The sequence below is a fragment of the Phocoena phocoena genome, chromosome 3 (assembly GCF_963924675.1).
Source record: "Phocoena phocoena chromosome 3, mPhoPho1.1, whole genome shotgun sequence".
In the NCBI taxonomy this organism is placed as follows: domain Eukaryota; kingdom Metazoa; phylum Chordata; class Mammalia; order Artiodactyla; family Phocoenidae; genus Phocoena; species Phocoena phocoena.
Genome location: NC_089221.1, coordinates 94,962,505 through 94,988,563, shown reverse-complemented (window position 1 = coordinate 94,988,563; position 26,059 = coordinate 94,962,505). Strand labels below are relative to the sequence as shown.

The 26,059-nt window shown below is 35.5% G+C and overlaps 1 protein-coding gene across 1 annotated transcript in view; it reads left to right on the top strand.

Moving 5' to 3' along the window:
- The window catches only part of PGGT1B (protein geranylgeranyltransferase type I subunit beta), a 55,572-nt gene extending 33,473 nt beyond the window's left edge, over window positions 1–22,099 (top strand). The window contains exons 6-9 of the mRNA XM_065874550.1: window positions 4,685–4,730; window positions 12,239–12,423; window positions 17,933–18,041; window positions 21,627–22,099. Of these exons, the coding sequence (XP_065730622.1) occupies window positions 4,685–4,730; window positions 12,239–12,423; window positions 17,933–18,041; window positions 21,627–21,808 (522 nt within the window). The 3' untranslated portion in view covers window positions 21,809–22,099. The remainder of the gene's footprint in view (window positions 1–4,684; window positions 4,731–12,238; window positions 12,424–17,932; window positions 18,042–21,626) is intronic.
- Window positions 22,100–26,059: the final 3,960 nt, after the last annotated feature.

The window sequence follows — 26,059 nt, the reverse complement described above, 5'->3', positions numbered from 1 at the left end:
AAAAAAAAAAATGTTTCTTATGACCCTAGGGGCAGGACAGGAAAAAAGATGCAGATATAGAGAATTGAGTTGAGGACACGGGTAGGGGGAAGGGTAAGCTAGGTCGACGTGAGAGAGTAGCATTGACATATATACACTACCAAATGTAAAATAGCTAGTGGGAAGCAGCTGCATAGCACAGCGAGAGCAGGTCAGTGCTTTGTGACCACCTAGAGGGGTGGAATAGGGAGGGTGGGAGGGAGACTCTAGAGGGAGGAGATATGGTGATATATGTATACGTATAGCTGATTCACTTTGTTATACAGCGGAAACTAACACAACATTGTAAAGCAGTTATACTCCAATAAAGATGTTAAAAAAAAGTTCAAGAAGATTTCTCAGAAGGGAAAGATCTGAGTTTCCAGATATCCTTAAAGGACCACTGAGGGCCCATTATAATGGATGAAAATAGGCTCAAAACCCAGGAACATTACTGTGAAATTTCATAACACTGGGACAAAGGAAAGATCCTTCTTTACCTTGACTCCTAGAGGATGTTCTCCACCAAAACAAAAGAGTAAACCAAGAAAGAAGAAGAGATAAGAAATCCAAGTCAGGTGAAAAACATAGGAAGTTCCAAGGTTGATAGTGAAGGAAAGTCCCCAGATGACAGCTCCGCAACAGTGTGGAGAGCACTCAACCCAGATAGGACAAGGATGGAGGAGTGGGGGGCTCTGTTCAAGAGAAAGGCAGACACTGGTAGGTGTCTAATGGTGGTTGACTGTGTCTCTCAGAAGCTGTGTCTATTAGATGCTCATTACAAAGTAAAACACACAAATGGGGGGAAAAGGAAACAGTTAATTTTAGGAAAAATAAGAAAATAAACAACCATACTCCACAATGCTCAACTGTGAATTGTATTTTCGTAGACAGGTTACATAATCACAGAAGTTGATTTAAGCAAAGTGTAGTATCCTCGGAGCATGGGGCACAGGAACAGAGGGGAATGGGGTGTAAGAGAGTTGGATGCTCATCTACCATAATAAATGATAGAATATGTCTAAAAGTCACAATTTAAAACAGTATGATCTAGGCATATTATTTGGAAGCACCAAGATGTATACTCCAGAAGAAATGGCCAAATACTGAAAAGTGGTTGCCTCTGGAAAAGGGTACTGGAGGAGTGTGAGGAATGATGCAGGGAATCACTGTTTTGTTATAAATTTTTGTTATAAATTTTTCAGTACCATTTAACTTTCTAAATGATGAATGTATATACCTTTGATGAAATAAATTTTAAAAAATATGTTATACTTTTCTAGGGTTTTATTTTAATAATTTTTAAAAAGCATATGTTATGCTTTTTTCAAAATGAAAAAATAAACATAAAGGAAAAAAAAAGAATTACCATATGACATAGCAATCCCACTGCTGGGCATATACCCAGAGATAGCTATAATTCAAAAAGACACATGCATCCCAGTGTTCATTGCAGCACTGTTTACAATAGCCAGGTTATGGAAGCAGCCTAAATGCCCATCGACAGACGAATGGATAAAGAAGATGTGGTACATGCATACAATGGAATATTACTCAGCCATAAAAAAGGAACGAAATTGGGTCATTTGCAGAGACATGGATGGACCTAGAGACTGTCATGCAGAGTGAAGTCAGAAAGAGAAAAACAAATAGTGTATATTAACGCGTATATGTGGAATCTAGAAAAATGGTACAGATGAACCAGTTTGCAAGGCAGAAATAGGGATACAGATGTAGAGAACAAAAGTATGGACACCAAGGGGGGAAAGCGGAGGGTATGGTGAATTGGGAGATTGGAAATGACATATATACACCAATATGTATAAAATAGATAACTAATAAGAACCTGCTGTATAAAAAAAGTAAATGCATACATAAAGTTTATCAGATATTGCCCATTTTCTCTACAAAAGGTATGAACCAATTTATATTCCCACCAGTGTATGAGAGTGCCTGTGTCCACACAGTGTCACCAATAGAATGTGTTTTCACACAGTTTTTATTTTTACCAATGTGATGGGTGAAAAATGGTATCTCAGTGTTTTTAATTTGCATTTATTTTATTAGGAATGAGTTTGACCATTTTCTTAACTTTAGGACTGTACAAAACCAGGCCACAGGCCAAATTTAACCTGTAGTCCCCAGTTTGCTGACACCTACTTGTAGTCCATTATTTTTCCTTTTTCTTTAGGTATTCCAGTTTAGTGTGTTTTCTTTCTTTGCTTATCTTTCATTTCAACCACTTTCTCTCTGACCCTTTTTACTTCTTTATCTCATTTGTATTCTCTTTGCTGTTTTCAGCCTTTCTTAAATGTTCCTTACTATGTTTTCCTGAAATCATTTAATTTTTATTTCTTCCTACTGTTTATCCTTTTCATTTTTTAACGGTAAATCTCTTTTCATATTCCCGAATGCTTATTTGAGGATATGCAATTGAGTTTGGGGTGCTGTATTACAGTTTTCCTTTGCTTTATCACCATTTTTTGGAGGTGAAGGCAGATTTTCCTATACTGGGATGTTTTCATTCTGACTGTTGTGTTTTCATCTCAGAGTTACTTTGTGTAGATTTGTTTTTTTCTGTTTAGTCATTAGTGGATTTTTTTTTTCTTACAAGAATTCCTAGTTTAAGAGTGCCCTCTTTTCAGTGCAGAGAAACAAAGTATGATTTCTTTAATTTAGAGTGTCTTTTTGTTTGTTTAGTGATTGGGGAAGGTTTGTGAGTTCTGTGATTTTCTGGTAGGAGAAAGGTTCTCTTTTGTTTCCCAGGTTTTTGCATTTTGCTCTTTGGAGTTTTCATTTATTTGGTCTTCAGTGGGCCCTTCTCCCTTCCTTTTTTAACTATCTTCACCAGACTTATGCCCATTGAATGCTGCCATCTTGACTTGCACACTCTCCTCAGTCTTTTCTCTGTAGTCACTGTTCAGTGTTACCAGAGCTCCTACAGTACAGGCATCCTCACTTTGCCTGGTAGTGCCAGACTGTAATGATGGTCTTGCAGGCTGAAATGATGCACAGTGATTTTAATCATCAGTGGGAAAAATGACAGTTGTTCTGTGACCTTTATAATTTTTTGCCAAAACATTAAAAACTATTACTGTTATAAATGTACACAGAATTTTTAAATGGTAAAACCAATGTTTATTTATTAGTACATTATAATTTAAAACATTAGCAATATTGAATATTAAAGTGTTTTCTGTGTAAAAACATTCATCAATAGTAGCTTGAACAGCACTGTTTGTCTTCTCGTTATATAATTTATAATATGGAGCAGGCATCTTTTCTGTCTTGGTAAATGATCATACTCCTTTCTAAGTTTGTATCAGCTTCCAACATTCTGTCCTTTGCATTTTCATTGTTGTGAAATATCTGAGAGTTCCTTTTATGTGAAGTTTTTGCCAGCATCTCTTCTCTAGAACATCTCCATCTTTTTCATCAGAGCCACTTTCCTCATTTATGTAGGTATTTCGCCTTCACTTGATTTTTCTGACTGCATGTCTAGTCTCAATCAGCCAGCACTGTCATGATAGCTGTTTCTTATATTACTCTGTTTGATCTCAATTTCACTTTCAGTGTTAACTGCTTTTCATTTCTTTACTGCACTTTCATCTTTGGTAGCCAGTCTCCTTTTTTGATTATGTTTTTAAAACATCATGTGGGTTTATCACTAAAAGACAACGAGACAGCACAGCCACATACCTTGCTGTCTGTGTGAACTGAAAAACATGTGCAGTGACCAATTACTACAGACTTTGAAAAAGGTGACGTGATTGGTCACCGATTGTGATACACATCTATTATGTACGTAATGGTTTGTGGACTGAGGAGCTAGCAGCAAGTTTGTACTTTATGCAGTTGCTAGCTGTTAATATATTGTTATTACTGAAATTTGAACCATACTATGTTACCTAACTAAGCGGGGGTACCTGGAATCTGTGTATATTGGAACTGTGCAAAGCAAGGATTGCCTGTATTTCACACTCAGGCTTTTCCTAGTGATTTAAGCTAGTGATTTTAGGTAATCTCAGACCTGCCATTAGCACCCCTCCTCTCTCTTCCTCTCAAGTTTTCATAGATTGCCCTTGCTCTCTGCAAAAGTACGTCAGGAGTGTGGGATTTGATGTTTCTCTTCTATAGACAGGAAATTTGAAGCTTGAGCATGTCTTCTAGCTTTGACAAGGTTTCAGTTTTATGTAGTTGTATTGTTCTTATCCTGTTTTGATTTTGTGGGATATGTGGGGAGATTCAAATTTAGGCAGGCACCATTATCATTGGCTACCTAAAAGCCTCAAAATAGATTTGTGTTTATAATGTTATAGGAGTATAAAATCCTTACATTTTCCTTAAATTTATATATTCTTGAAAGTGGGAGAGGAATAAAGGTTGGGGCTTCTTATTGGGTAGAAATTAAATATGTAGGTGCCATCTTTGAACAGTCTATTCTCAGAATATGCCTAGTGCATACATTTACTGATTTGGCTTGGTGAATAAGACAAGAGCAGGTACTTGAAAATGCCTAGATCTATTTCATTGTGGGAAAGAGTGCATATTTTGAAAAATATAAAGGAGAACTAAAATTAGATCAAGAGGCAAAAAATTAGCATAATGACAACTTATTTATTTATTATTATTTCCCTATTAAACTGAACATATTTTTCTTTTTCAGTCCTATGACAATGGGTTGGCACAGGGAGCTGGACTTGAATCTCATGGTAAGGCATCTTAAAATAAATGGACATGTAGTTTCTTTTGTTCCTTCAAATAACATCATGGTATCTTCAACATGTAGGACCTCAGAAGTCTGTCTCAACTCTTGGTGCAGCCTGACTGTCTTCTTTCCTACTTCTCTCTATTGACACTGCTGTGCCAACTCGAGCCTCTCCTAGGTCAGTAACCATTCAGAGATTATTCAGACCAGAATGTTCAAACAGCACTTTCTGGTGATCATTTCAGCTGTTAGTTGCATGAAAACATCTTGGGATGATTTAGAATATTGTTAGAAAACAGCACGTTTTCTTCTTTGGTGTAATACTAAAAAGCTAGATACAGAATATTAAACATGAATCAATGAATTTGTGAAGAAAAAATTTTTTTTACCTTCCTTAATATAATTGTCCTAAGTCATAGTGATAAAACATTTTGCCACATAGCATATGTTCACTACGTACTTTAATACAGTCTCTCCTTTCACACTTTTCCTCAATTTTGGCAGAACCAGAGTGAGTGATAGTCACTTAGTTTGTCAAAACATCAATAGCCTGAACTCTTTCAAGTGGAATATATCGTATAGAAGTAAATGTACTTCCTTGCTCCTTTTTTTTTTTTTTTAAAAAGAGCCCAGATCCGGGAGGCTCTCTGAGTGAAATCCTTGTTTCCTCTTCATCACAGCAGTGTTTTTGTGCTCACCTGTGTGTCCATCCCTCTGCTAGCACGATAGAGTAGAAAGAACACGTCAATATTCAGGTCTCAGCCCTAACACTAGCTATGTGGCTTAGGCCCCTTACTTAATCTCTCTGAGGATTTCCTCATCAACAGAGTAGAAATAATTATATCTTTCTTTAAAATTATTTTTAGAGATATGAGGGAAACTGGTTTGTAAACTGTAAACCATGTATAAACATTTTTTTAAAACACATTCCTTGTGCTTTCCCTAGGACCTGTCCTATCAGGTATCTCTTCCCTCTCTGACATTTTCACTCCCTCCTTCGGTGGTATTTGTAGAGTATATGTGTCACTAAGGGGCGTATAGAAAACTGTCTTGGATTTTCCTCTGAAGCCATACTATAATTAGGACATCATAATTCTTGTGTATGTCTATATGAGATTGGGGGTGGCAGTAGCAATTATGTCACTGGTCATCACCACTTGGTAAGGAGGGGTATACTTGTAGTTGCACAAAGAGGAAATCTGGCATCTATAAGAATTTCTGAGAAGACGAGGTCTGGGCTTACTATCGTAAAGGATGTTAATGGGCACTCAGGCGGAGGAGATACTTTGCAGTGCAGGAGACCTGTGGAACAAACACTGTTGTTCCCCAGAAGATGGGATTACGTTCTCTGGGATATGAAACAGAGAGGGCCGCTCAAACATGATACTCTCTGATGGAAAAAGAAGTCTTGCTGAGTCACACAAGTAGTGATTTGGAGTCAGTATGACTCGAGTAGGATCACACCCAGCAAGATCATCATTGATGGGCTGTGGTTCATGCCAAAAAGCTTACATCTTCCTTTTACACTCTTTTTGTCTTGGTAGATTTAAGGTCTAAAGCCTGAGAGGAGGGCTTCCTACTCCGGGTGCCACAGTACAGGGTGTGCTGCAAATGGGCTATAGGCATGCCAAGCTATTGCTGCCTGAGCCTTTGGAGCAGCCAAGACCTAGGTGTCTAGAGCTCCCGTTTAGGTGTCAGGAGCTCGCTCCTCAGGTCACCGCTGTGTGTTCTGCAAATGTCAGACGTTTTAATGTTCTTGTGTGCTGTGAGGTTAGATAAGCTGAGAAGTACTACTCTAGAAGGCTTTGGTATAGCCTCCCTTCCCTATCTTATCACTGTCTACACTGGCAAGAGAAACCTCTTTCTAAAAAATAGTCTTGCAGATTGGGCACTCTGAAGTCATGGTGTTCTCCCTTTTTCTCCTTTTATTAATCTTTTTAGAATAGTGGTCCAGGTATACTATTTGCCCTTCTACACAAATGGCTTGTTCTTTAATTTTTCTGTGTAAGATTCAGCAACTTAAATGAAATATTTCTTTTAAAGTCATGAATGGTCTACATTTCAAATCCAGTGTTTTTTTCTCATTCCTCATCTTCTATTTATTGAAGCAAATGAAGCTGTTAGCCTCGCCCCCTTCTTTCTTGAAGTATCAATTCCTCTTGTTCTTCTTCCTGACAAGTTGTTTCTGGCTCCTTCACTATTTTTGTTTCTTCCTCTCACCTCTTTATCTTAGTCCAACTTTCTTCTTTTCTTTGGATCATTCATCTTTCTAAATATCAGGACTCTTATACTTGCTTTTCCTTCGATATAGAATCCTCCACTCCCATCCCTAGCAAACACCTGGCTTCACTTCACATCCTTCAGGTATTGGCTCAAATGATATTTTTGGAAAAGCCCCCTTTTTAAAATTGCAAACCACCCACAAACACACCTCCTGTTTAGAATTGCAAACCAACCACAGATACATACCCCATTCTCTGTCCCCCTTTCTGGCTTTATTTTTCTCCATATCACTTTTATTTTATTTATTTGTTTATTGTCTGTCTCCACATAATATATGCCTCATGAGATCAGAGGTTTTGGCCTGTTTTATTCACTGTTTTATCTCCCACACTTGTAACATGTGGCACATAGTTAAATGAACTAACAGATGGTTCCCTGTCAATCATCCCTGGGGTGATGGCACCCACACTTTGTTTCCAAATCTATACTGTTGCTTCTGAGCTGCATACTGCCTTTCTGTGTGCCTGCCAGGCAGAGCTAGCCACCTTTATATCTCTCAAGCTGCACATTTTTAAAAACCATCATTCTGCTCTTTCCTTCCTTCCAAGTCTGTTTTTGCTACTCAGGAATGTGGAACTATTCTGATCTACTGATTTTTCACAGAGCCAGAAATCCAGAATTTGGGGTGTTTAATCTCCTGTTCTGTTTTTTGTTGTTGTTCTTAACTTGCCAGTCACACCAGTCCTCCATTAGTCACCAGTTTATAACCTTTTACGGACTTAAAAGGAAAAGAATTTATTTATTAAGCAGCTGCTCTGTGCCAGCTAACAGTTATTCTCACTTAATCCTCACACTAGCCCTCCGAGAGTGGACATCTTTGTATTAGTTAGATTCAATCAGAAGCAAAATCACTATGAATATTAAAGACTAGGAATTTATTATAGGAGTAAGATTTTACATGGTTGTGGAAGAAGATGGAGAAGTACGGCCCTGAAAGGGGTAGTAGGTAGATCAGGAAAGAGTCACTGACAAGCTCTCCTGTGGCACTGGCACAGGTGGACAAGTTGGGGAATCTGGAGAGCCAGGTGCATCCAGCTGCCAGAATGTAACTGGAAGGCTGTTGTTTGTATATCCATTCGTGGGCCTGGTGTCACTAGAGCAAGAAGTAGAAAGAACTTGGATTCCAAGTATATGGGAGAATAAGGGCAAGCTAGACTCTCACAGCACCTCTACCCTTGTCTCTTACCTTCTGTGCCCACAACCAGGGCAATGGCTACTGCTTCACTTCCACCTTAGAGATCTCACACAGATTTCTCTAGCTTCAGACCATATAAAGAAGGGGATTCTGGGAAACAGTTCTCGCTTAGCCAAGTTAACACAGTATAAAACCACTACAGTGATTATTGTCGTTTTACCCAGAGAAGGTAAGTAACTTAACTCCTAGGCTCACATATCAGGTAAGTGTCCTGAAACCCTATGCTTGTTCAGCAGTACCATTCTGCCCATATTTAAATCTCTTCGTGTAGTTCTCCGTGGTCCAGTGCCAGCCTAGCTTTGTAATGTGAGAGATCCCTTCCATGTGCTCTAGGTTGCAGAGAAAATGTATTCTCCAAATGTTCTTACATGCCTTCTCACCCCTGGACTTTACTAATGTTCTTTTTCCTATACTTGAAATGCTTCCCCTTTACTTCTCTTCATTTCCCTTTTCTTAAACTTCAAATTTTACCCATCTTTCTATGCTTAGTTTCACTGTCACATTCTTTGTAAAATCTTTCATTGTTTCTTGTCCCCCCAGCCCTAAGCAATTTCTCCCTTTTCTGTATTCCCGTAATACTTGGTTCGTAGCATTTACTTCTGTTTACCTTCTCTGCTAGGTTGTAAGCTGATCGTGTCTTATTTATGTCATACTCCATATGCCCTTGAATATTGTAGTTGTCCAGTACATATTCGATGAGTTAGTTATGCTGTATTCCACTCTGCGTCCGAAAGCTGGGAAGGCTGAATTTAGAATATGTACTTCTGCTACAGTTTGATGTTAATCAAGTTTTTTCATGTGTTCTTTGTCCTAATTCTGCAGTCTAAATGCTACTTAATATACTGTTTTCTTTTTCTTTTTAACTCAACTGCTGTTCTCCAACACCTGCTTAGCCTGGAGTCCATTTGTCACGAGAACTAAATAGGCACATTGTACCCTTCTAGGCCATGATTATCAAATGTTGTGATTCTGTTTATCCTAGTGATTCTTTTATGATAGTACAGTTTTAGGGGAAAATGTTCATGTGTTTTGGAAGAATTAGATTTTCCTACTTCGCTAGGATTGAAACTACTTTTCCTCTTGAGATTCATAATGTAAAAGTTCACATATATTCATTTGATTCCATGATTCTTTTAGAATATCTCTACTCCTTAATCCAGAAGAGAAGTATTAAACTTTACTTGGCCTGATTTCGTCTAAGCATTCAACTCCCTTGAATCTACCTCACTTTACCTTTTTCATGTGGTGTTTAAGAGTAAAATGATGTACTTATTTGTGTACCTGTTTACTTAGCTTTCTACTTTAGCTGTATGTTTGTTGACCATCTTAAATTACACATTTCAGAGCACATAGATTCTTTCAAATTATTTGGTATATACAAATAGATACTAAGAGAATGCTTAAAAACGAGCTTTAAAACCTTATGGGAACAATAAGTTAAAACATAAGTAAAGCATAGCAAACAGAACCAGAGTCAGTAACATCTCCTTTACCCTGCAACTGGAAGAACTGGGGTAGGTTGTAAAGAGAGAACCAGTCCCTCCCAGCTGTGATTTTTTTATGACAGTGGTATTCTGTGTACATTAATTATCCATATAACTGAAGCATTCCACTTTAGGTGGCAAACTTTCAGCAATTTCAGGTGGAAATCTTTCTCTTATTTGTATGTGCCTTAATATTCTCGTACTCTTACATGCCTTCGATACAGAAGGTTATTTTCATAACCTTCTTCAACCAGAGCATAATGAACAGAATTTCATCTTTTCTTGATGAATTCAGATCATTATTATGAGAAGGAATTCTTAAATTGTACTTTAATATATATAGTGATGTAACATTCTCAAAGTTTTTTGAAGCTTGTAGGAATCATTGACCTAATCCTATTTAGCCCCAAAAGGATATTCTAGTTGAGTTCTTGTGCCTGCTTTTTCTTACTGTACTTATTGTCATAATGTTACCTGTCTTTTCTTGCTGTTTTTGTCTGCCTCTAACACTCTTCTAACATCCTACTTTTAATCCAGATTTTTAGAACTGGTGTTCTAAAATTGTTTACACAGGAACCTCTGTAAATGTTGATAAGTGGATTTTAGCTTAAAGAATAGACTTTGTAATGACTGTGTTTGGCTACTCAGAGACCAGGCTTACTTCAGAAATTGTCATTTTCAAAATCTGGTCATTTGGGCAAAGTAAAGAGTATTTTTATTTTGAATTGTGCCAGTTTGCTTTAAAAAATCCAAACAGTTATTTTGGAGAGTAACAATTAAGTGTGTCTTTATTTCTTGGTAGATAGTTTTAAAGATTATGTACTTTCTCTTAGAGGCTTTATATTTAATGATGTAATAATACCTGAAGTCATGGCCAGCTTCTCATGAAAGAGAAATTGAAACTAGTAGGTCATTGAAGGGGAAATAAGATTGATAGTTGCTGAATAGAAATTATTCTAAAAGGTTATGATAAATTTGTTTTACTTTTATTTTAATTCACTCATGACTAACATAGATCTCCCTTTTTTTTTCCATTGGGAAAAATTCTGAAGACTAAATAGTTCTTACAGTGTGACCGTTTTATTTATTTATTTTTATTTTTTGACAGTGACTCTTTTAATGTGATAGCTGCCTTGCATTTTCTAGAGAAAATGCTCACTTTTCCTTTGCCAGAGAATACAGCCAAGATTTGTAACACCAGAAGGAAAGTTACAGGATGAGGCATATTAGGAACAATCTATTTAAAGAGATGGAATTAATAAAAATCACTAGGTCAAGTTGTAATAAGTTGGAAATATAAGTATTTTCAAATTGTTTGGAGTTGACAGCAGAAAACGCCAATGGAAAGTGGCGGGGGTTTTTTTGTTGTTGTTTTTTCCTTTATGGAAAAATACTGACTTTTCATTTCCCGAGGAAAGTAATTACCTTTGTGACTATATTGGTTCTATTGATGCTATAACATTTTAATAAACTTAGGGGTATAAAACAACACAAATTTATTCTCTTACAGTTCCAGAGGCCAGAAGTCTGAACTGCATCTTACAGGGCTTCAAATCAAGATGTCAGCAGAGCAGGTTTTTTCTGGAGGCTCCAGGGGATAATCTGTTCCTTTGTCTCTTTCAGCTTCTGGTGGCTGCTGACATTCTTTGACTTCTTGTCTCATCACTTTAGTCTCTGCTTCCATAGTCACAATGCCTCCTCTTTGATTGTAGTTTAATCTCCCTCTGCCCCCCTTTTATAGGGACACTTGTGGTTACACTTGGGGTACACCCCATCCAGGATGATCTCCCCGTCTCAAGATCCTTAACTTACATCACATTTGCAGAGTCCTTTTTGCCATATAAGGTAGCATGCCCATGTTCAGGGATTAGGACCTGGATATCACTGGGAGGCATTACTCAGTCTACCATAGTGAGCATGGACCTGTATTGTGCATCTACTTCCAGATACAGTTTTCTTCTCCATACTACCCCCATCCCCAACACACACACACACACACACACACACACACACACACACACACACACACTCTTGCCCTTGGCTGAAACTTTTCTTCCTTAAATTTCTTAAGCTGACATATAAGCTTCTAGTTTATGTTATATGTGAAAATCAGTCTGTAGCTTTAGGCAGATGGAACCTCAATCCATAATCAATACACTGTCTTTAAGGGAATTAAAATCAGACGCAGGTGATAGAGTAGTAGACAGGGAGTAGGAGTTCTAGATTTTAGTTTCAACTTTCCCATTAACCATATAATTTTGAACTACTTTCTAAATCTTTTTTCATTTAAAAAATTGTTCTTACGGCCTTAAGTTATTTTAATTTTTTTTCTATTTCATCAAGTTCATATTGAAGACTCCAGTGCTTAGTGGTTATTTTAAATAGTGAAATTAAGGTAAATAAAATAGTGAAATAAAAGTAAAATTAATTGTCTTTTAATTTTATTTCACTATTTTCTAGAGTTATTTAACCCTTTTTTTCTTCAATCATTTCATATTAGTTTCCTAGACATCTAATAAGTTTAAAGTATTGTGTGGTTTTAATTAACAGGAGGATCAACTTTTTGTGGCATTGCATCACTGTGCCTGATGGGTAAACTAGAAGAAGTTTTTTCAGAAAAAGAATTGAACAGGATAAAGAGGTGGTGTATAATGAGACAACAAAATGGTTATCATGGAAGACCTAATAAGCCTGTTGACACCTGTTATTCTTTTTGGGTGGGAGCAACTCTAAAGGTAAGAGAAATAATAAAAATGAGAAACCTTTACTCTTTGTTAATAAAAAAACTGTGCGTAAAGGGTTTGGTCTTTGTAATGTTCATTAAATATTGTTAGGTTTAGGGCAAAAGGTTTTTCCTGTTGCTCTGGCAAAGCTAGTCTCTGTATGGTTTTTCCACAGAATTCAGTTATCTGTTGTACTACTTAGAAATTTCTATTCTTATAAAGTGTCCCAGAACCTATGTAAGAAAGTAGGTGTAATGTCATAAAAAACTTTTACCTGAAACTGATCGGTGGTCTGTCTAGTGAGGAGATCTGTCTGAACATACCAGTAAAGGGTTTATGGGGAAAATTTAATCTTAAAAGGTAAACCATGGGTCATTCCTTTAGAAACCATCTAAGGTTTTCTATTTTGTATTAATTTATTTGTATAAGCCTTCTGAAATGTACTGATTAATATGTTCATACATTTTCCCCATCTCTACTACCTTTTGATGTACCTAAATACATAAGCTTATTAGCCATTGCGTACCCACAAGTTTTCAATACCTTAAAATTGCCCTTTTTGCCTTTAAAACATATCACCTAGGCCTGATATTCAGGAATCTAACAAAAGTCTATGTTCATCATCTATACACAGTAAGTCCCCTGCATATGAACAGGTTGCGTTCCGAGAGTGCGTTTGTAAGTCAAACAGAGTTAGCCTAGGTACCCAACTAACACAATCGGCTGTATAGTACTGTACTGTAATAGGTTTATAATACTTTTCACACAAATAATATGTAAAAAACAAACACAAAAAGTAAAACATTTTTAATCCTACAGTATAGTACTTTGAAAAGTACTATAGTGCAGTACCACAGCTGGCATACAGGGGCTGGCATCAAGTGAACAGGCAAGAAGAGTTACTGACTGGAGGAGGGAGAGGAGGTGGGAGATGGTAGAGCCAAAGGATCGTCAGCAACAGGAGATGGAGGGCAAGCTGCAATTTCACTCATGCCTGACGTGGATGGCACAGGTTCTGGTTCCTTGCTGGATTCAGTTCTATCTAACCTCTTGAAAAAACGATCCAGTGATGTCTGGTTAGTAGCTCTTTTTTTCTCGTCATAGATGACACGCTAGCACTGGATTGCATTCTGAATGGCTGCTGCAACCTTCGTGTACCGTTCTGCATTCGGGTCCTGTGCCTCAAAAACTAACAGTGTCTCCTCAAATAAAGAAAATCCCCTTGCCATTTCCTGCATCATGAATCTCTTCGGTTCTTCAGTTACTACTTCTTCCTCTTTCTCTTCATCCTTTCTCTGGGCCTCCAGTTCCATCAGGTCTTCATTAGTAAATTTCTCCTGTTGCACAGCAAGGAATTCAATGAAGTCGTCCTCTTGCAGATCTAGCTTGAAATAAAGATACTGTACTACTGTACTCTATACAGTACTGTACAGTAGAGTACACAAAAAGCACAACCACTTGTAGAGGATGCACGCATGTGACAATGTACGCCAGACATGTGAACTGACTTACGCGATTGGACATGTGAATGCACGTTCGCATCTTTGAATGTTCACAACTTAAAGGTTCGTATGTGGGGACTTACTATAATATCCTAATTTTTTCTCTTAAACAAAATTCATACATGTGGTTGAAATGAATTGGGAAAATAGAACAATTTAAAATGAAGGCAGTAGTCTCTGTCTCCTCACTTCTAGTGCCATTCCTCAGGTGCACCATATTAATTTTTATAATTATGAAAAATTTCAAACATACCCAAAAGAAGAGAGAATAGTGTATAATGAACCCTTAATATGTTCATCAACCAATCTCAACACTTGTCATCCCAAAGCCAGCCTTCATTCATCCATATACTTATCCACTTCCCTCACCCTCACTGACTAATATTTTAAAGCAAATCCCAGATACCATTTTTTATATTATCTGGAAAATTTTCAGTATAATCGCTAAACAAAAAGAGCTTTTTAAAAAATGGAACTGTAATATCACTTCTAAGAAATCAGCCATAGTTCCTTATCATTAAATATCAAGTCAGGATGATACATATTTCCTATTGCATCACATCAAGAGGCATATAATATAATCTCTGGCTGTCTCTCCTTTTGATCAAAGGGCTCCAGAGTTGTCAAAACTGATTCATCCATTATAAAGTTTCCCATGAGCCTTCTTTGTTCACTTTTTTTTATGGTGTTAAAAGATACGTAATGTAATAAAGTTTATTTATAAGTGTACAAAGCACAGTGTTGTGTAACCAGTACCACTGTCTATACCCCAAACATTTTCATCATCCTAAACATAAACTGTGCTCATTAAACAGTAACTCCCCATTCTCCCATCCCTCCAGCCCCTGCTAACCTCTATTCTACTTTTTGTCTCTGAATTTACTTATTCTAGGTACATCATATAAGTAGAATCATATAATCTACTGTGTCCTGTGTCTGGCTTGTATTTCTCAAGCTCCATCCATTTTGTCACATATATCAAAATTTCGTTCCTTCTTATGGTTGAGTAAATATACCTGTTTTATGTATATACCACATTTTGTTTTTCTGTTCATCTGTTGATAGACACTTGGATTGTTTTCACATTTTGGCTCTTGTAAATATGGTGGCAGTGAGCACTGGTGTAAAATAAATATCTGTTTCTGGATAATTACCTAGGAGTGGAATCAGTGTATTACATGGTAATTACGTGTTCAACTTTTTGAGAAACCACCAAACTATTTTCCACAGTGGCTGCACCATTTTACATTCCCACTAGCAATGTATAAGGGTTCCAATTTCTCTACATTCTCACCAATACCTGTTTTTTCTTTTTTTTTTTTTTTTATAATACCATCCTAATGGCTATGTGGTGACATCTCATTGTGGTTTTGATTTGCATTTCCCTAATGATTAGTGATATCGAGCACCTTTTGATGTGCTTATTGGCCATCCTGTGTATCTTCTTTGGAGAAATGTCCAATTTATCTATTTTTTCTTTTGTTGCCCGTGCTTTTGGTTGTTATTCCATGAAATCATTGCCAAATCCAATGTTACGAAGATTTTCCCCGATGTTTTATTCCAACGGTTTTATAGTTTTAGTTCTTGAACTTAGGTCTTTGATCCACTTTGAGCTGATTTTTGTATATGGTATAAAGCAAGAGCTTCGGCTTCATCCTTTTACATGTGGACATCCAGCTTTCCCAATGCCATTTGTTGTAAAGACAGTTCTTTACCCATTAAATTGTCTTGGCACCTTTGTCGAAAATCATCTGTTTATTTCTGGGCTCTCCATTCTATTGCATTGGTCCTTACTGTTTTAATTACTGTAGCTTTGTAATAAGTTTCAACGTCAGGAAGTATGAGTTCTTGACATTTTTCTTTTTAAAGATTGTTTTGGCTCTTCAGGGCCCCTTGCAATTTCATGTGAATTCAAGGATTGGCTTTACCATTTCTTAGGGAAAAGGCTGTTGAAATTTTGATAGAGTTTACATTGAATCTGTAGATTGCTTTGAGTAGTGTTGACATCTTAACAATGTCAGATCTTCCTATCCATGATGATGGAATGTTTATCCATTTATTCAGATCTTTAATCTTTCACCAGTGTTTGGTAGTTTTTTGCATACAGATCTTTCACCTGCTTAGATAGGTTTATTCCTAAGTATTTAAATTCTTTTGGAAGCTGTTATGAGTGGAATTGCTTTCTTAGTTTTCTTTTGGATTGTTTGTTGCCGATGTATAAAAGCTTCATCATCTTCTTACGGAATGGTTTTAGCAGCTGTTGAGGATCATTACTTAGGTCCATTATGTCATTGGGGGTTGCTGTATGGTGATATTCTATCATTCCCTCTAAATTTATTAACTAGGATTCTTTTATAAAGAAGAATTTCACTTTAACTTAAGGTATGGTTATACAGAGAAAGGCAGATGATTCTTTCTCTTAATTTTAATAATGTTCATTCAGTCAGTGAGTTGGTTCCCTAGCATCCTCTAAAGTTTTCCAATAAAATAATTGGGTTTTAGGGTTTTTTCTTTTTTACCCTTTGAGTATCACTGTGAACTCATAGATTTTAATATATTTTATCCATTTTAGTCCATTACATTGTTCTTTTTAATGCTCAAATTGTCCCATCTTTAGCCAGTAGGAGCCCCTTCAAGTTGTTTCTTGAGTCTTTTTGATATGACCTTGGTGGTCTTTGACAACTTTCTAAAGGCAACTACTTTTAAACCTTTTTAAAATTTTTAATTCTTATGGATAACTTTAAATATGCTGATTTCTTGACTTAACACCTTCAGGCATTATCCCAGCTATGAAAACATATTCCCAACTATGAAAAAATGAAGATTTGGCCTCCCCTTTTTCCAGCATATTGTTACTGGTATATATTTTTTTTAGTTCTGAACCATTTCTCTTCCTCTCCCTTCTAAACCTTTCAGTTTACCTTTACTTTTACAACATCAACTTAGGTGACATTCATATTTTGTTCAGTAACAGTGATCAAATATTTTATGCTTTGCCTTTAGGTTGATTTTAAAATTTGAAAACCAGTAATCACATATTAGGGCTGTATAAATACTTTTTATTGCTAAACCAAGTACAGTGTTAAGATTATTGTTCTTTCTTTCTATGTAATGACCTATGTGCCACTTGATGAAAAATGTTTCTAGCATCAGGAGTCTAAAGAGTCTCTGCTTATATTCTATTAATTAAACCAAATGAATGAATAAGTTGGTTTCTTATTCGTACCATAACCTTATTATTGGTCTTGTTTCTCTTTTTGAGAAATAATGCTTCTTTATTAATCATTAATACCTTTCGTGGCTCTCTGATTTATTGACACACTTTCAGCTGCTTTGTGACACTTCTTGAACTTTCTTATCTACTGTTCACCACTCCCCGACCCCGTTCTCTTCACAGTTTGACAATCCTTTATTTTTTTCTATTGAATGGGATCTTCAGAGAAAGGACAAATACATGTCCTAAATCTTTAAGCTACATAATTATTTTATGCTAAAATTGTATTTGTCTCACCTTGTATCTTTCCTAATTAAAGAGCTTTAATTTTTTACTATTCTCAAACAAAACTGTCTCTAGCACGTGGTTAATAATTTTTGTTGCTCTTTTTTGAAATATTTTTAGTTTTCATTACCAGCAATTTGTAACTAATAGTTCAAAAGCCTGTCATAAGAGTTAGAATATAGGTTAATTAAATTGCCCTTTTAAAAATAGCTGGTGAAGTTGAACATACTGGGAAGTTGTGTTTTGAATGTAGCTAAATGTGATGCAGAGAAGTCAGTTGGGTATGGTTCAAAAGAAGGAAATAGTGAGTGGGTCAAGAAAAGGAGAGTATATTTGATAAGATGATAAAAAAAAAGTTAATGTGGTTGAGAATTTTAAATGCTCAAGCCCCCTAGGCTTGCTCTGAGAGCCTTACTTAATTAGAGAAAAGCATATTTAAATTACATATATCTGAAAATTGAGCCAAAGGTCAATATGAAAGTTTTATGTCAATAAATTTATATTTGTAATGTCATTTCAGCTTCTGAAAATTTTCCAGTATACTAACTTCGAGAAAAATAGAAATTATATCTTATCAACTCAAGATCGCCTCGTAGGGGGATTTGCCAAGTGGCCAGATAGTCATCCAGGTAATTTACTTTTTGTATAAATCCAGAGCAACTTTTGTTTATTTTTTGAGTAGATCTTCAAGCATCTTTGTCAGAAAGGGCATATGGTAGAAAATATAGGCACAGTTGTAAACTTACTTTAAATAATGTTTTTAAAAAGGTAAATTGTTTAAGTTTACGGTAGATTTAGGGTCTTTGGGGTGTAAAGGAAGGATTTGATTATCAAGATGTATTGGTATAGTTTGCCCTTTTTTCCATATATTTCACTTAGCAGTGTTTCATCTTGTTGCGAGCAGTAAGGCAGATGGTCTGAATGGTCCCTGTCCAAAATAGAATTGGTTCATCCAAGATCTTTAGGATTACTAGCTATCACTTGAGCTCTGCAGAATAAATTACTCTTAAATCCAAAAGGGAGCTAGTTCTTACTCTTTTCATAAGTCATTAAATCAGAAATCTCAAATCCTGAATACAGGTGCCGCTTACTGTCCATACTCTTATTCTCTGAATTTTGGCAGATTCAGGTTATTTTTTTAGATGAATACTTTTGCTATATGAACTCTCAAACCATTCACTCTCTAAAACTCAGGAACCAAATAGATTCAGACAATACAATATTCCATGCTTTCCCAGCTCAGGAAAGGTATAGATGTGAAGAACAGAGGATTCTTGTATTTCATAAGTACTTTTAAAAGGGTTCTTCAGAAATAATGACATTTCTTCAAAATATGTGGATAATTCTGCTATTTTCCAAACCTAGACAGGCCATAGTCTAAGCTGTATGCTCTAATATAAGAAAGTCAGTAACTACATGGATGCCGTCTACAGACCCCTCAGGCCTAGCCTGCCAACACAGCTCATCATCTCTGTGCTCTGCCCTGCCCCAAAACTTTGGTGGCACTAGGCCCAAGTTCAGGCCTAGGATTCTGAAAGTGTCTTACCAGTCTTCCTCTAGTCCAGTGCCCCTCCTAGTGACACTGTGTGTGTGTATGTACATTTGCTTAAATGAGAGGAAAGGGACCAAAGCTCTTTTCAGACTCCCAAAGGGATCTCTGATGCAAAAGAGAAGCTCTAATCTAAACTCTTCTGTTAAGTCTGTTACAATTGTTGAAAAACTTTCTTAGCACTCAGAGTCAGTTGGCACTGCACACAAGGCCCTCCCAGGATTTGGCTCCTCTCCCACCGTTAGCATCGTTCTCCAAGCTGCTTGCCCTTCCCCCTTAGGTTTCACCTCCAACAAAATGAATCTATTTATAGCTTCCAAAAAACTCAATTCAAGACTTTGTTAAAAATAAGTCAGAACACTGACACTTTTGATAAGCAAATTGACCAAGTATTAGCTATAAATATATGACACTAGATTTAAGGAATGATTGTTTTTGCAGCATTGCAGTAGTGTCATGGTTTTTATTATTAGTCTAGAACCTCTTCACCTCCTCTCTTGTCATAGAACAGTTACGGTCAGAATATGTACCTGAATTGAAGTATAAATAAGGGGCTCATGGAATCATGTTTTTTTACCTGAAGTGAGCAGGAATATTTCCTGACATCCATATTTACGTGTATTTTCATGCAAACTATGCTTCTTTTTAAAAAATGTACAATGCTTTTAATTTTAAAGCAAAATAATACTTTAAAATTTTGATATCTATAACACATAGCTATAAATATGTTTGAAAAGTGCCTCAAGATAACAGTTCTTTTGGTATTGATTCCATTGTTTTCAATCAGTACATGGTACTATTTTAAAAAATAATGTACTGTTTTAACAAATAATGGGAATAGGGAAATGACAGTCTCTTGAAAAGCATTTGTTATATAAACATATTGAGATACATTTTGATTTTTTACAGTAGCTTTTTTAAAAGAAAATTCTTGGAGCTTTTTTCTAGAGAGATCAGTTGTTTAACATTTGAGTAAATACTTGGATGTAATATTTTTTATAGATATGTTACAATGTCTTCAGTTCCTGTACATTACAGAGCATAGGAAGTCTTTGTATGATAAATTGAATTTATGTGGAAAAGATCTGTTCCCAGAGCTGTTATAAAAATCATTTTAGTAAGAGTTTTTTAAATTAGCTTATTCTTGGTTCTAATAAATCAATCTAGTAGCAGATTTGACACACAGAGATTTTATATACATTTATAGGAAGAACTTATGAAAAAATGAAGTTTTATGATGAGGAAAATATATATTTCAACTCTAAAGTGCTTGAATACGTCATCACCTACAGACAAAGAGGGTTTTTTGTTTGTTTTTGAGGATTGAAACATTTAACTTCTATTTCATTAGCTTTTACAAAACATCCTTTTGGGAAAAAAATTTATTCTTACATTACTGGAAAGTGTAAGATCCTATTTTATTTATGCTAAGTGTATTTTCTGTTGCATTCTTTTCCTAGAAAAGTTTCCTTATTTTTGTACAATAAAATTTAATGTTGCTTTTTAATTTTAGAAAAACTGCAAGAAAACTATAATAGTATAGGAAAAATCAAGTTTATTTTTTGTGGTCTGAAAATTAGAGGAAAATGAGCTAGAAGAAACCTAAGTATTCTCTGAAAAAGACATAAAAGGGGATTAACATGGACCTTCATTGGTGAAATAACTTTTTCACAAATAACATTGAGTAAGCACAACTATCTGTCATTCCTTTTTTGAAAAATAAATGATACTTCTGTGAGTAAAATTTTCTCTTTAATTCTTTTGACACAAAAGATGTTTTGAACTTTAATAGCTCATGAGACCATAAATGATGACGAACTCAAAAACAGAAAAAAATTTTGACTGCTACAAAATCTGCATTTTGTAGCGTTCCCATAACTGCAGAGCTCTGAGCCCTTTCAGAAGTCATATAAGGCTCTCAGGCAAGCAACAGCCTTGTGATTTCAGTGGCCATTTAATGGAAGAAAGTTGCTGCCCCCCTGAAAGATGGGAAACAGTAGTGAGGCCACTGTAGAAGAATTGTTATGGTATGAACACTCACATTATTATGACCAAATAGAATGTGTGAGTTTGTTTTTATTGTCAGGTCATATATTTTTAGAATGACTGACATTACCTGAAATAGGGAAATTAAATATGGTACAGCATTCCAGAATGGATTATTTTGCCTAAGCTTCTTTCATTTAACATAGTATTGTCATCATATATGGTTTAGGAACTGTCAGAGGTAAAACTTAGGGGGGAGGGCTAATGCTACTTAGATTCTGAGGTTTATTTTCACTTTTAAGAAAAAATTTCTGTTTATGATATAAAGCTCCTTGTTTCCATATTCTATAGTAAGCAAAAGGGAAAACCCATTAGAGTGAGAAGTCTTTTATATCACTGGTACTCTTCCTTTTTGTTCTTTAATCACAGAGGATGTTGGTAATGTCACTCCTTCAGCTAGGAACTGTTCTCCTTTGTTAGTGATGTTTTCTTGAATAATGTATCATCTGATTTTGATCACCTGGTTTTTTAAAATTTGGGGTTTGAGACAGCAAATATTTCAAAAACTGTATTTAGTATTTTTCTAAATTTATTTTTAATGTAGTGATGGGCTGATAAGTAGCTAAAATATTTTGTACAAATAAGAATGCCTGTTGTGATAAAACTGCCTTATTTTCAGATGCTTTGCATGCATACTTTGGAATTTGTGGCCTGTCACTAATGGAGGAAAGTGGCATTTGTAAAGTTCATCCTGCCCTGAACGTAAGCACACGGACTTCTGAGCGCCTTCGAGATCTACATCAGAGCTGGAAAACCAAGGACTCTAAACAGTGCTCAGAGAATGTACACATCTCTACATGACTAACTTTAGATTGGGAGGGTGGGGGGATTTGTAGCCTAACTGTAGCTCAAGGTTAAAAGCCATGTATAACCAAGTGTGCTCTTTTTTTTGAGAGGTAGAGTCTTACAATCGAATCTTGTGCTGATGTCACTTTGGTATATGGTCTTGAGCCAGTAACCTTCGTACTAGGTTTCAAGGAAATCTTTGTTGAAGTTTGAACCACAGTGGACTCTGTTGTGGTTCTTAAATGTTTATATACTGTATTTCTAAGTTCTCTGAGGCAAACTGACTGTATGTATGAAGGTTATCTTTTTAAAAAGCTCTTCAGTACAAAATTGTATCATAAATACAAATCTTCAAAAGAAGTTTACAGTTCACATAGCGTTGATAATCTTCAGGTGAACACTTAGTGATCATTTAAAAAGCTTGACTGCTGATGGTAGAACATTGCTTTAATGAATTAAGTATCTGGGATTATTCTTTGAAAACAGATGATCCCATAATTTTTAAAAAGAAGACTTATTTTGACTTAAGTAAAATGTGCCAATTAAACTTTTGTGGCCTATACAAATGAAATTAACTTCATAGCAAGAATGAATAGGCTTAACTAATACAATAATTTTCTAAAGGGAGATTGTTTTAAGAAGACTATTATGTAACTGAGGGACAAGTAATATAACTCTATGTGATTGTGAATGGGGAAGTTTTGTGCTGTGCATGTCATTTATTTTAGATGTTGCTGGGGTAAATAACAGTTATGTTTGATTTTAATCTCAAATCGTTAGTTCCTTTTGTTTCCTTTCTGCAGAGAAAACAGTCTTATCTAGAAGGAAAGCCATTTAATGGTTTTGTTTCTTTTTCTGAGATATGTGATACTGTAAATTATACTTGTACTTTTATAACTGAGTTATTTTTAGCCATTTGGATTCTTATTTTTAGTTTGTTGCCCCAGTGTGTTAGCTGCTCAAATTTCAAACCGATGATTTTCTAATTTTTTCAAATGAAATAAGTAAACATTTAAGTTAAAAAAATAGCACCACTCAAGTAAAGTTAATGGTGTAGCTCCATACACGGTCATTCATATTTTTGTATTTTCAGGTAAGTGGGAAGGAAATGTACCATTTAGGGGTTAAGGACTGGGGTTTTGCTTTTCTTTGTTTTGTTTTCTTCATTCTGTGACCTAGCTAATTGTAAAGGAATTAGTATAAAAACTCATTTTTATTAGTAATCAATTTATCAATAAATTACATCTGTCACTGTTGCTCTATGACGTTCAAAGTTATGAGAGTAGTGCTGAAATGGAGAAGGAAGTCTCTTCACCAGAGGGACTGGGTTTCATTTAAAGTCTTGGTGATAATAAATGTTGGACTGTTAGTTTTACAAGTATCAGTATAAAAACTAAGTTACTAATATCACTGTTTAGGTATTGTAATATTTAAATTTTTATTTTAATTTCTTTCCTAGAGTGGAGAAAAAATATCCTTAAACAATGGTCCTTCCCAAAGGAGACCTAGTATATACTTGGAGAAATGATTCATTTATTATTGGCATGCTTAGTTTTAAACCTCAATTTGCCAAAGTCAAAAAAAAATTTTTTTTTTAATTAGAAATAAAATCAGTTTTCTAATGGTGGGGATAAAATAAGCCTAACAATAGATGTCATCCTTCCATGAGTTATTCCAGTTTGTACCAGTTTAAATTCTGACAAATTAAGACATCTACATCTCAAACTAACTCATTTCGTAGACATCAGGAGTTAAAATGACATATATTAATGGCTTTAGAACTATTCAAAAAGCCCCCATTTTTTTTTTCCTGAATTGCCATTAGTGGTTGGAAGCTTAAAAAGTTAGTAATAGTAACCATATTCATATGAACGAGAATTCCAAGATCAAAGTATTTCAAAAAACTACTAAATACTTTCTAACTCCTTGTGTAATTTAATAGCATAAGATTATATATTATAATATGATTCTAATTGATATACTCGTGAGAGACCTCCTTGTGAAACTTTATGGGCCAGTGAACGTTCACATTCCACAGCAGCATATTGACCAAAAGAATACCAGCTCATTGTGAATTGTGGAGAAACTATTCCCAACTTTTTCTAAATAGTTACCTACAAGGAAAGTATTAATAAAATAAATTATAAGCACTATTTCATATATATACTTGGTTCTTTAGCAGTGGTGATAGAATAAGAAGGGGAATATGAAGTCTCAGTAACTCTGTTCCCTATGCTCTACGGCCAACTCCAGTATGGTATTTTTTAGACTATGGTTGGAGAGGCCTTGTTTTGAGCATATGCATGAAAACAAGGTTCATCAGGTCGTATAACACAATTCAACCTATTTATCATCTACAGTGCTTTTAGATTTGACCTATAATATGTGTACATTTTAATTAGATCTTTAAATAATTATTTATAAATATTCAAATTCAAATAGAAGTTTTGCCGACAGTGGTACATAGTTTGAAACTGTTGGGCCTGATAATATTTGAGAGTCAGTATAGTAAGGAGGTGCTCTGGAGTCAGATGACTTGGGTTTAAATCCTAGATCTGCCAGTTCACCAGTGTAATCTTGGACCCTAACTTCCCCTTTGATAAAATGAGGGGGGAAAAATCTAACTCACAAGATTGTTTGAAGATCAAATGAGGTAATACATATAAAGTACTTAGCATAGTACTAAGTAAATAAAGTAAATTCCTAATTATAATTTGTCATAACCATCATAAAATTGTTTTTAAAACCTCTCTTTTCTGTAATAGAGATCCCACACAGTTTAAACTCGAGGAAGATGATGGCAGCACTGTAGTTTCTGAATCTCCCCATTCGAATCCAGAGTAACTAGAATAGCTATTCTACAAAACTAGATGACAGGGTGTCCCCATGAACTTTAGAATACAGTTTTTTAAGGACAAACCACTGACCAACATAGTTTCAGCATCTGTGTGGGAGGAAGTGAAAGGCAGGCAGCTGGTTTCTGACAGCCTTGAGAATAGAACTGTAGCATTGCCCCCAGTTTCTCACTAGAAAGTACAGTGGGCCAGTCTGAGAACAAAAGCTGAAACTGGGAGGGGTTCTACAGGTCCCCATTTGCAGGTAAGTGTTAGAGCAATATGATATGGTCTGATGATTGTGCTAAAGCAGTCTGGGCCCTGTCCTGTATACATCTTAAGACTAATGAGATAAAGCCTAGCTAGAATTAGAATCCAAATTGGACAGGATAGGTACAATAGGACAAAGAGAAGAGAGAGTCCAGATAAATGTTGGGAAGGAAAGTCAATATACCTAGACATTATATGTGGACATAGATAATCTTTTAAATCACTGTGAAAATGAAAGAGGAACTTTAGGGCCATAGAGCAAAGAAAAGTCGTCCTAGGGCACCCCTTCCTCCTAAAAGTACAGGAAAACTCATTTCACCCAAAAACAACAAAACCTGAGAAGGATTACAGTCAAAGCCCATTCAAAGTTGTTTTAAGGAATAAAAGAATAAGCAGCCCAATATCCCCACAGACATTGGAAGCACACCAGCAGGACATGACCACAAGACTGATGAAAACCTAGTATTTATTGACTTAAAAAAAAGCCATTATGACAGGAAATTTATAATTTTAGAGCAATATCAATAAAAATGAGAAAAACTAAGAATTACACAATCGAGTCTTAAAAACTGGAGGAAAAAGCAAACCAAAAGGAAGTAGAAGGAAGGGATTAATTAAAAGGGGGAAGGAGGGAAGACAAGATAGACAAACCACCAGACAATCTTTTCAAGAAAAAAAGGGAGGAAGCAAAAACACAAAAGTTTAAATGACGAGAGAGATAACATAAAACAGGAAATTTTTCAAAATTATAACACTACTTTGAGTAATTTTATATAATAAATTAGAAAATAATAACCTTTCTTAGAAAAATGCCAATTGCCAAGATTACCAAAGTAGATACAGAAATTCAAAACAAATGGACTCTTTACAAAAAAAAAATCAGGCCCAGATTGTTTCAAGGGTATTTCTACCAAACTGTCATGATTAAATAATCCTAATGTTGTTTAAACATTTCCAGGGGCTATAAAGAGACTCTTGAGGGCAAAAAACACAAAAAAGGCTTCTAAATTCATTTTGTAAAGTGAACATGATACGCATTGTTTCTAAAACCTGACAAAGTTTGTACCAAAGAGAAAATTATAGACCGCTCTCACTTATGAATATATCAGTACATAAATGTTAACAGTACATTAGCAAACAATTCAACAGCACTTTCAAAAAA